We start from the raw sequence: 12,633 nt of genomic DNA on the forward strand, positions 1-12,633 counted from the left end.
ACTAAGATCTCCTTTGATCCCTACTTTTTCTTATACCCCCAAACAGCAGACAGTCAAGATACCCTATCTCCACATTTCTTACTAATCCATCTTACCTGTTTTTACCCTGATACAATCCAGGGCCACCACCATCTCTTACCTATAAATCAGTCCCTCCAACCTAATGGCAGCCCACCACATAAGGGGGATACATGAAGAGAATTACATTTCTTTCTCTTTCCATTGTATTTTGGGTTTATTTATTTATTTTTAATATTGTTATTTATTTGTTTGTAAACAGAGAGAGAAAAGAGAAGAACAGAAGAGAAGAGACAGAAAGAATGGACATGCCAGGGCCTCCAATCTCTGCAAACAAACTCCAGATATATGCACCACCTTGTGCACCAGGCTTTACATCGGTACTGGGGAAATGAACACAAGTCTTGAGGCTTTGCAGGCAAGCAACAGAACTTTTAAGCCATTTCTGTAGCCCCTACTTACTTATTTTTTTAATTAATTATATGCATTCCTCATGAGCATCTAAGCTTCCAAGAAATTCTGTCTCCATCTCCCATCTTGCTCTCTGGGTGTTGGGATTACAGAAGCCCACACATGGCTTCTGGCTTTTTACATGGGATCTGGAAACTGAACTCAGGTACTCAGGCTTGATGGCAAACACTTCAAACACTGAGCTATCTCCCCAGCTCTGTATTTTGTTTTTTTGCATGTATCTTGCAGTATGTGTGTATGTGTATGTGGTGTATGCCCATGTGCATACAGATGAGTGCACCCCATGTGCATACATGCGGAGGTCAGAGGAGAATATTGACTGTCCTTTAGCTCATCCATGGTATTTCCTAGAGACAAAGTTTCTCTCTGAACCTGGAGCTATAGTTTGTGGCTTCTTGTCACTGTTCCCCACAGGAATGAGCTTATAGGAATACATAGCTATCCTAGCTATTTATATAAGTGCTGGGGAATCAAACTCACATGGTCTCAACCCCTCTCAGGCCTTTGTGTTTACACAGTTAGCACATTTAATTTCTTAACCATCTCCACAGACTCTATTTTATTTTTTAAGGCAATATATCATATAGCCCAGGTTAATCTTGAACTATGTAACCAAAGATGACCCTGCACTTCTGTTCTTCCTGCCACCATACCTCTTTTTTCCCCCCTCAAATGTTAATGTGGAGAGAATGTATTTGGGATCATAAATGGATTTGTGTGCTTTCTTGCTTCCATTTGCTCATGCTGGGTAATGTCTCTTGAGTTTACAAACAGGGTCACAATCCTTCATGATTCTCACTGCTCATGTAGGGCATATCTCTGTGCTTCATGAGTAGGAGCATCTCCCTACCTACTCCCACTATTTATGTAGGGATTATTGTTTGGGATCATAAATAGAATCTTACACCGTCCTAGGTCCCACTAGCTTTGTAGGAGTATGGTAAGGTGACATTCCATGACTTAGAAAGCCTGATTCTTACCTCAACCTCCCATCTCAGCTGCTTTGCCAGAACTCGCTTATTCTCTGTGCCAGCCTTTTGGCACTTGTATATGCTGACTCCTCCTTCGGCATGCTTTCATTCTGCAGTCTCGGGGAATGCTGCCTTCATACAGAGACTGCCATTTCCTGAACCAGACTATACATATGGTTTACTGCTTTATAATTTATCCTAAGTATCCTTCCCAGTAGAGCTTGTTGAGGTAACAGACATGGTCTACACCTGTACTGTCCAATATGGAAGCCTTGGGCTCAAGTGACTACTAAAAACCCGAATTGAGGCTGGAGAAATGGCTCAGTCAATAAGTACTTGCCTCACCAGCAGAAGGATCTGATTTCAGTCCTCAGAAATCATGTAAAAACAAAAAACAAAACAACAAAAAAACCCCATGAATGGTTACAAACATTTATAATCACAGCACTGGAGAAGCAGGAAGCAGAAACAGGAAGATCCCTCGAGCTCACTAAATAGCCAATGAAGCCTAATTAGAAAACTCTAGGCCACTGAGACACTGTAAAAAAAAAAAAAAAAAAAAAAAAAAGCTGGGCATAGTGGCACATGCTTTTAATCCCAGCACTTGGGAGGCAGAGGTAGGAGGATTGGCATGAGTTTGAGACCACCCTGAGACTATATAGTGAATTCCAGGTCAGCCTGAGCTAGAGCGAGACCCTACCTCAGAAAACAAACAAACAAACAAACAAAAAAAGGATAGTCTTCCTGAAGAACATCATTTGAGGCTGTCTTCTAACCTCCATATGCCCATGTGCACACATGCATTCACATCTGCACATATACACATGGCTGTGCAGTTAAGTGTGTGTGCATGTGCATGCACATACACATGAACTTGAATTGTGCCCAGTGCAATTTGTAAATAGAATTTTTTACTTTTACTTAACTTTAGTTAATTTAAATTTAAAAGGCCATGTGCTAGGTCATGTACCTAAAGCTTTCAGGTTAAAGGGGGTCAGGAAAATCATGGTGCATTAGGGGTGGTCTCTAACACTCACTGCAATGGTTAGCATCTACAAAATTCAGTATGTTTTTGAAAGAAGTGAATGGTGAATGATACCATCAAGGCTGAAGAGATGTCTCATTTGATAAAAGTCTTTTCTATGCAAGCATGAGAACCTGAGTTTAGATCCTCAGCACCCATGTAAGTATAGGGGCGGCGTTATGTACCTATAACCCCAGCACTAGAGAGGGAGAGAGAGGAGATTCCTGGGCTTGGCTTACTGGTTAGCTATTCTAGCCTAGTAAGTCTCAACAAAAAGACAGAGAATGACTGGAGAGGATGTCCAACATTGACTACCATCCTACATACACACACACACACACACACACACACACACACACATGTGCATGCATACCTGCACACACATATGCACCCATACACACAAACATGCATACACACATGGACACACACCACACCATACACATGCTAAATAAATAAATGCAGTGGCAGTTGGATGATGGAGGCTTTTCCCCAAATCCAGCCCCTTGGCATAATGAGAAAAGATTTCATAATTCATTATGGAAAACTTCCTTCTGAAATCAAACCCACCCTGGGTGGCACATTTCAAAGCAAAAGTTAAAGTTCACAAAACAAACCTCCAATTTTGACAGTAAAATCGTGGGCGACCATGCAGTTTCGAGCTGCCAGGTCCCGGTGCACAAACTTCTTGGCATTCAAGTATGCCATGCCATCAGCAATCTCTGCCGTCATCTGAATCATCTCTTGCAGGGTTGGGGGTGGGCGACCAGCATTATTCTAAAGTTGGAACATTGGGTGGTATTCAGAGACATTGTACCCAAAACCAAGAGTGGGTACCCTGCCAGGGACCAACCAGCAGCTCACCTCAGCCTCTGGCCGCAGAGAACGAAGGTAGCTCTTCAGGTCTCCATGAGCCATCAGCTCCATGATCACCAGTGTTGGCTGGCCCTTGGACACCACCCCAAGGAGGCGAACCTGCAGAGCCATCATGGAGATTGTGGGATATGAGTTCATGAGATATTTCAACTCAGCATACACTGTGCTGGTGCCTACAGATAACACACAGCACCTGTACCTGGATGAAGCATGATCTGCCCTTACTTGTGAAGCACACAGACCTGCCCACATGTAGGGCATTCCAAACAATCCATAGCCTTTAAGTCTTTGCTCAAATATAACCCTCCAACTTCCTCTCTCATTCATATTCTTGCCCCTCTTTCTCTACCATTTTTTTTTCCTAACAGGCTGGCTTCCCTGTAATGTCATTTCTAGGAGGCAGGAATTCATTGCAACATTAGGATAAAAAGGGCACTTTGGTGGTATTCCATAAATAGTCATGGTAAGGGTTGGAGAGATGGCTAGGCAGTTAATAGTGATTGCTTGCAAACTTGCCAATCCAAATTAGATTCCCTTCCATACCCACATAAAGCTGAACACAAAATGGTACATGTGTCTGTGATCCCAACACACTATGACAATGGTAGGCAGAGCTGGGAGAACATGAAAGGTGCAGGACAGCTAATCTGGTATACACAGCAGCAAAACAAGAGAGATCTTGTCCCAAAAAGGTGGAAGGGGAGGACAGACACACTGAGGTTGTATTCTAAATGGGATGTGCATGCCCACAGATAAATAAGTTAAAAATGTATTTATAGTGGGGATGATAGGGCACAAGGCTCAACAGGAAACAAAGGGCCTATTATTATTATAACCCTTTAGAAAGGTAAGGAAGGCTTGAGTTAGTTTTATGGAAAAGTAGAAATGAAGGAAGTTGGGAAGGAGCAGACCTCCATGTGATTAAGTTTTTGGAGAAACCCAAAGTCAATTAAAACTTTTGGAAAGCAATAAAATGTTCTTGAAAACAAAAGGACACTGATCAAGTTTTGTTCCAGGTGAGCTGGGAGAACATGGGAGGAATAGGGATAGATCTACTCTTCACATCATTAGGATGGAAGCTTAATGGGACCTTGTAGGCAAAGATTGTATCCATTGGCCTTAGAGAATCTGGGTAGTAAGAGGAGGCATGACAAAAGAAGGGCCATGTGATGATTAATCTCTGGTTGTCAATGTGACAGGAATTTCTAGAATCACTATGGAAACAAATCTCTGGTCATATCTACGAATGACTTTCTAGATTAGATCAGTTGAGTTGAGAGGACCCACATTAATTGTTGACAGTACTATCCCAAAGACTAGGTTCCTGGATTGGATAAAAAGGAGAGAGCTAGCTGAACACCAGCATTCTTGATCTTTCTGCTTCCTCTCTGCTGATGTGGTGCAAGTTTTCTGGTCTTGCCATGCTTTCAACACCATGATGGACTTCCCTTTGAAACTGTAAACCAAAAATAATTCCTTCCTTAAGCTGTTTCTGCTCAGATGTTTTGTCCCAACATCAAGATAGTAGCTGATACAGGTCATAAAAGGAAGGTTCATTTGCATTCTAGCTAGACTCACCACATGATGGCAGGTGAAGCCCTTCATGACTGATGCCTCATTCAGAAACTCAATCCGTTCCCGGAGACTGGCCGACTCGTTGACTGTTTTCACTGCTACACGGGTCTCTGCCTCGCCTTTGATGATGTCCTTGGCATTGCCCTCATACACCATGCCAAAGGAGCCTTGTCCCAGCTCTCGAAGGAGGGTGATCTTCTCTCGAGGTACCTCCCACTCGTCAGGCACATACACAGAACATGGAAATACTACTTCTCACTTATCTACACGACATTTTCAGCCAGTCTCTGAGAAGACCCTAGCCACCTCCCACCAAAACCTTTGCTTGAGCCTTACCCTCTTATTATCCTCCCCTCAACCCCCCAAACATTCATTTATTCTGTGATCTAGGACCTCTGCTGGACATTGAGTATTTAGCCCAGAATAGGATGAGCATTTATCTCCATGGAGGGCCTATCAGAGGCTGGAAATGAGCCACAACTAAAACAGGATCCTTGCAATAAGCACTAAGCTGGTCCTGTACACCCATCTTCTTGTTTGATTTCAGATCCCTGGTACAAAATGATGCTATTTCCTGTTATAGTTCATGATTGTCAATTTGACAAGATCTAGAATTAACCTAGGAGATCAGCCTCTGGATATATCTGTAATGGAACTTCTAGACTGTATTGACTGAGAAAGAAGATATACCCTGAATGTGGGCAGCACCATCCCATGGGCTGGGGTCCTGAATTGATAGCTAGGTGAGCTGAGCACCAGCATTCCTCTCTCTCTCTCTCTCTTGATTGTGGAGTCAGTGTGACTAGCTGCTTCATGCTCCTGTTGCCAACCATGATGGACTGACTGTATTCCAGAACTTTAAGCCAAAATAAGCCCTTCCTTCTTTAAGCTGTTTTTGTTAGTATTTTGTTGCAGCAAAGACAAAAGTAACACTTTCCATTATGGATATTTGTTTTTGTAAAGTGCTAAAGGAATGGAGAGAGGGAAGTAGGTTAAAATAGACTGAAAAAAAAAATGTCCATGATACTTGGCAGTCCTTCCCATAAAGCGATGGAACTGTCCCCACTTCTTAGACTTTGTGATTTGCTTTGAACCATGGGGCTTAGTAAGCAGATGTCCTGAAGATGTTCTCTTTTGCTGCTAGGAACACACAGAGCATACTATGGACCTGAGAAACCATGTGAAGGGAGAGGCTGCGCACCTTCATCTCTGGTCACTTCTTGGACCATTCAGCCTACTATGCACCAAAACATGTGTATGAGGGCATCCCAAGGCAACATCCTGCCCACAAAATACATTCGTGCCTTATGAGTTAATTTTTAAATGTGTACTTGTATATGTGTTCTCATGTGTGGGTGGATACATGTGCATGCATACATGTAGAAGGCAGAGGACAACCTTGGATATTATCCAGGAACACCTTCCATCTCCTTTAAGACAGGTCCTCTCACTGGCCTGAAGTACAACAAGCAGGCTAGATTGGCTGGCAAGAGTGCCCCAAAGATCCTCCTGTCCTCTTCCCCAGCAGTGAGATTACAGTCAAGCACCACCATGGCCAGCATTTTCCACAGGTCCTAGGGAGTGAACTCATGCTTGTAAGGTAAGCACTTTACTGACTGAACTGTCTCCCTAGCCTAAAAGTCAATTTTTTTTTTTTTTTTTTTTTTTTTTTTTTTTTTTGAGGCAGGGTCTCACTCTAGCTCAGGCTGACCTACAATTCACTATGTAATCTCAGGGTGGCCTTGAACTCACAGCGATCCTCCTACCTCTGCCTCCTGAGTGCTGGGATTACAGGTGTGCGCCACCACACCTGCTCAAAAGTCAAGTTTTAATTGAGCTGCATGAAGCACTTAAACAAGAACAAAGAAAAAAGAAAACACATCATATAATGGAAGAGCCATGCCTTCCTTATAGAGGTCACACACTCCCTTCTCGTACAGTCAGGGGTAATATAGGTGTTGGTACTAAAATCCCACCACCAACATTAGGTTACAGTTAACTATCACTAATTACTGGCAGATGTATCCCTAGTACACATCCTATTTTATTCTTATCTTCCCTTAGTCTTTTATTTTGGCTGCCAGTTCCTACCTCTTAGCGTAAATGGTAAGTTTGGATGGGGTTTTCCAGCCCTGTCTTGGCTCCTTTTCCAGATTATCACTCCCATGGCTGTGCAACTGTTTCCAACCGCCTATTTCAGCCAAAGGTCCTAAGATGGATTATATGAACTTATTCAATCAGGTACCAGAAACCAGGTATCCAGTGACTCACAGTAATGGGGTCTATGCAGCAAGGATGGTAGACAAATTTAAATATAAGGGAGGTTTCCTCACCCTCTTTGGGATGCTAGACAACTCTCAGATCTCATGTGGCAAAGGTAAAAGAAGGCAAACAGTACACTGAGAAGAGTGTAGTATACTTACCATCACTGGCACTAAGGTACTCAGGGTTTGAAGAAGCATACAATGGTCCCATTGGCCCATCTGGCTGCCTAGAGGAGAAAAAAGGAGAAATACCAGCTTGAGATTTTCAGAGTACTTTGTCAGTCTTGGAATTGGTCACTAAAAATAGGCAAACTCCACAAATTGGGAATGCATTTATTGTTCTATCCTTTGTCTAAGCTTTATACAGTGATGGAAAAAATGTTAATAATGAAGACTGAATTTAAAAGTAAGTTGGTGTTGCAACAATGACAGGGTAAATGACACAAAAAATTAAGACAATGTCTGGTGTATAAAAACTATCAGACTAAGTAAAGATGCTACTTTTGTCATTGACAAATATATATATCTTGTTTCATTTTTGTCTTACTATTTAATACAAACCAAAAAAAAAAAAAAAAAAAAATCAAGCCAAGTGTGGTAGTGCACAACTGTAATTCCAGCACTTGGGAGGCTGAAGTAGGAGGATCACCATGAGTTCAGGGCCAGGCTGGGCTACAGAGGAAGTTCTAGATCAGCCTAGACTAGAGTGAGACACTGCTTCAAAAATAAAAACAGAAAACAGAAAATATTATAATGAAACCCATCTTTCTAAAGCAAGTTTAAAAAAATCAATAAAAAATATGTCAATCAACATTTATGTTTGAGTATTTGTTATCATTTTACAACTATAGGTTTGTTATAGATGTAAAGACATGGGGAAAGCATTCACTGAGAACCAATTAGCTAGAAGAAATTTATGATGAAGAGTTATATCCTATATCATATCATACTTACAACATGAAAATGGCATGTTATACACCCTATGTCAGTAAACTTATAACAAACTTAGCTATATCTATATCCCTATCTATGATTTATTTTTATAAGGCGGCCAATTGTTAACAATTAATCTGCATACCACCTCACTCACCTCTTCCTCAGGAACAGATAAATACTTCCAATCACCACACTGAAGAGGAAGACGAAGATGAGAGGCCCAATGATAACTTTTGCAATATTTGATGGGACATCTACTGAAATGGAAGTAAAAAGTACAGGTTTAGCTCACTCCTATACTACCAGCAATTAGGAGACTGAGACAGGAAAATCATGAGTTTTAGGTTAGCCTCTCATTGGCCTGGAGCACACTAATTAGGCCACACTGGATGGCCAGAAAATCACAGAGATTCTCCTTTCTCTACTTCGCTAGTGCTAGGATTATGAGTGCAGGCTACCACATCTGGCTTTTGGGTTTGGGAGATTGAATTTAGGTACTCATGTTTACAAGGCAAGAACTTAATTGACTAAACTATTTCCTTGGTTCCTTGAAGTTCTGAAGAGTGTTTAAGCAAGGAGGCCTGCATTTACATTTTGCACTGTACCCTGCAAATTACATGGCCAGTTCCTATCCCAGGATCCTTTTTGGTAGATGCAAAATGAATTCAGGAAATTCACACCTCCCAATGACCACAAAGAACTTTGTGGGTATCCTAGTTGGTGCTGTACATGTCCCTCAAAGATTCCTAAGTTAGACTTGTTCATCAGAGTGCTGCAACTGGTAATGGTAGAATACTGAGAGGTGGCACCTACAGGAAGGTGTTTAGGTCATTGGGGATGTGCTCCTAGAGGGGACTGCAGGTGCCTGATCCCTCCTACCTTCTAGAGATAACACTGAGTTCCCAAGATTGATGGTCTCAAGGCAAGACAACCTTCACTTCAGATAATAGTATGGAGCTCAAGGGGATCCCCATGTCACTTGCAATTCTGATCAGCTATATACAAATTTGGAGGTTCAACTGGAATCAGAATTTTGTTCTAGTCCTGACCTTGGGCAGAAAAAGTTCAGCTAGAACTGCAAGACCACTGTGCCCAGTGTGAGAAAATTCAGCCACACAATGAACTACCAGCTCATTCTTTATTATTACTATTGTTGTTGTTGTTTTTATCTTGTATATATTCAAGTCCCTTCTGTAACATGGCATGGCATTTGCATAAAACCTACACACATCCTCCTGTAGACTTTAAGTCACCCCCTAGTGGACTCTTAATACCTAGTACAATACAAATGCTATGTAAATAGCTGTTATATTGTATTATTTAAGGATAATAAAAAAGGTCAAGATGTATTTTGTGTGTGCATTTGTGCACATGTATGTACATGTTATATGGTTACATGTGTATGAAAGTGAATATGGAGGGAGGCAAGAAGTGTCATTCTTCAGGTACCCTCCACCTTTTTAGACATGGTCTCTCATCAGCCTGGAACTCACCTAATTAGTCTAGATTGGCTGTCCAGTGACAGCCTCAGGGATTTGCCTGTCTTTACTTCCCCAGCACTGGAATTATGCATCACTGTCATGGTTTGAATGTGAAATGTTCCACATAGGCTCATGTGTTTCAACACTTGGTCCCAAGCAAGTGGAAGGTTGTAGAGCCTTGAGGAACAGTGACTTGGTAGGTAAAGTCAGTCATTAGGGGTGGGCCTTGAGGTATATTTTATAGCTTGGCTTCATTTCCTGCTTTCCCTCTGCTTCCTGACTGAATACAATGTGATCAGTTGGTTTGCCAGTCCTGGTGTTGTACTTTCCCTCCCATGATGGACTGTATCCTTTGGTATAGTATATAAATCCTTAATTTTTTCTGTAACCAATAAAGCCACCATACCCTGTTTGTTTGTTTTTTTTTTAAGGATTCTGGGGATCAATCTCAGTCCCTCACACTTGCAAAGCAAGTATTTACAGACTGAGCCATCTCCCTAGTATTTTTAACCTGTGCATTGGTTGCATCTGATAATACAGAACATGCAAATTTGAAGTACTGTCTGTATAAATGAGAAAGGGCAGGCAAATACTTAACTATGCTTGTACTGCAGCATCTGATGGACCCCAACTTTCAAGTACCCGTACCATCCACAGGATCATTCTCTACAATGTTCAACAACACACTTGGCACTAAATGTAAATCCATGCCCTTGAGGTTGCCAGGGAGACTTACAGTAATCTGTCACATAGAAATAGGTGGGTTCTGTCCAAGAACCATTGCCTGCCAGGGAGGTGGCCCGGACTCGAACACTGTAGTTTCCTGGAGAAAGTCCACGCAGCCTGCAGCCCCGCTCCAAGGCAAAATGCTTTCGGGAGACACACAGATGCAACTCCTAGAAGGAAAGAGAAAGTAGCTGGCTGAGTTTTACATATCTGGGCATATCAGTCACAAGTGGGAAAGTCACAATCAGGATCCTACTCAAGAGATGACACGGCGGTGTCTGGCTAAATGTATATACTCTGCTCACCAAATTGCCCAGTTAGCACTTCTCTTAATGTTCATACTCATATACTTTTGGTTGAAGAAGCTTCTCTTTTCAGATGGTGGTGACCTTGGGATGACTCAGAAGGCATCATGGTACTGCAAAGATGTGACAGAAGTGTACTCAGCACTGAAACATCTCTATCACACCCTCCAAGGTTCACCATCCATTGCAGAAGAGGTGGCAGAAAGAATATGAGAGCCAAAGGAAGGATAGGACTCCTTACAATGGGCTCTTTCAGACACAAAATGGTCTGGATATACATGACCATGCAGTGCCTGACACTACCTACACAAGACCAACATAATGGGAGAAAAAGATGATGACCTCAAAATAAAAGACTGATTGTGAGGGGGAGGGGATATGATAAAGAGTGGAGTTGCAAAGGGGAAAGTAGCGGGGGAGGGAATTACCATGTTATATTGTCTATAATTATGGAAGTTGTCAATAAAAAAAAGAGAAACTAAGAGATGACACGGAGAGAGTGAGAAGGACAAGCAGAATTTGACAGAAAAACTGAGAGGGTTGGAAGGATGGCTAAGTGGTTAAAGTGTTTGCTTGTTAAGCCAAATGACCCAGGTTTGATTCTCCAGGACCCATGTTAGCCAGATGTACAAGGAGGTGCAAGCCTCTGGAGTTCATTTGCAGTGGCTGGAGGCCCAAGCACACCTATTCTCTTTCTGTCAAGTAAATAAAAATAAAATATAAAAAAAGAAACTGAGAAATGATGAATGTTTTTGGCTGATTGGGACTTTTGTGTATGTGTACACGTGTACATATGAAAGCCAGAGGGCAATCTCAGGTGTCCTCCCTCAGACAACTCCCACTTTTTTATGAGACAATGATCCACTGGCTTGGAACTTACCAAATAGGCTAGACTTGCTGGCCAATGAGGCCCAAGGATCCTCCTGTCTGTGCCTGCACAGCCATGCTATTTTTTTCTTTTGAAAAATTTTTTTTGACAATTTTCATACATGTACATAAGATAATTTTGATTATAGTCTCCTCCCATTACCTGTTTTTGCCCTCTCCTGTCCTCCTCCCATTAAACTGAACTTTTTCTTCTTTCCAACTAGTCCCTCTTCTACTTTGATGTTTTTTGTTTTGTTTTGTTCTCTACCATCCATAAAGGAATGTTGATGGGCCCCAAGTCTTGTGCAGGGAGCAAATAGCCACTGTGAAGCTGTGAATGCAACAGCCACTTTATGTCTGGAACAGCTTCCAAGCACTCCTCCTCTCATCCTCTGGCTGTTACATTATTTCCATCCCCCTCCTCCACAATGCTCCTTAGAGTCATTGAGGTTTTTTTTTTTTTTTTTTTTTTTTTTTTTTTTTTTTTTTTTTTTTTTTTTTAAATGTGGATCCTGGGGGTGAAAATCATGTCTCCATGTTTGTATAGCAAGTAGTTTTCTGACTGAACTATTTCACCAGCTCTATTTTTGCTTTGAGACAAAGTCTCATGTAGCCCAGGCTGGCTCAAACTCACTATGTAGCTAAGGATGACCTGATAGTCCTGATTCTCCTCCTACTACTTCCAGAGTGCTAGAATGGCAAGCAAACACCACCATGCATGACTTAGTAACTTTGACATAGGTATTATTAGCTACAGTCACCACCTGCTCCACCAGGATTAATGCAACAGAACATATTCCATCTGTCTGAGGCCTTGGACCTTTAGACTACCATCTTTCCTTATTCTTTTTGTGATGCTTTCAAACCATCTTAAATGTGAAAGTGATTCATAGCTTACAAGCCATGAAGAAACAGGTTGGAATTTACATCACCATCCTCTAGCTAAATTAACAAAACCTCATCATATGAATACCACATGATTGTACATGTACATTTCTTACTGCTGAGAAGGGAAAGGCCATCTTTTTAACTAACTCCAAAATTTCCCCTAGGACCATGCCACAATGGGATATGTGCATGCATGTGTGTGTGTGGTATGTATGTATAAATGTGTTTGGGTAC

The 12,633-nt window shown here is 41.7% G+C and overlaps 1 protein-coding gene across 4 annotated transcripts in view; it reads right to left on the bottom strand.

The window, feature by feature from the left end:
• Positions 1–12,633, bottom strand: part of Insr (insulin receptor) — a 216,054-nt gene that overhangs the window by 7,695 nt on the left and 195,726 nt on the right. For 3 of the 4 annotated variants that reach the window (XM_045148650.1, XM_004661735.2, XM_045148651.1), the window contains 6 exons: positions 10,350–10,509; positions 8,287–8,389; positions 7,356–7,423; positions 4,936–5,180; positions 3,346–3,456; positions 3,099–3,258 (listed from right to left, as the gene is read on the bottom strand). In XM_045148650.1, the coding sequence (XP_045004585.1) occupies positions 3,099–3,258; positions 3,346–3,456; positions 4,936–5,180; positions 7,356–7,423; positions 8,287–8,389; positions 10,350–10,509 (847 nt within the window). The remainder of the gene's footprint in view (positions 1–3,098; positions 3,259–3,345; positions 3,457–4,935; positions 5,181–7,355; positions 7,424–8,286; positions 8,390–10,349; positions 10,510–12,633) is intronic. The other variant, XM_045148649.1, reaches the window with a different exon arrangement.

The sequence above is a fragment of the Jaculus jaculus genome, chromosome 5, assembly GCF_020740685.1.
Source record: "Jaculus jaculus isolate mJacJac1 chromosome 5, mJacJac1.mat.Y.cur, whole genome shotgun sequence".
NCBI classification, from domain to species: domain Eukaryota; kingdom Metazoa; phylum Chordata; class Mammalia; order Rodentia; family Dipodidae; genus Jaculus; species Jaculus jaculus.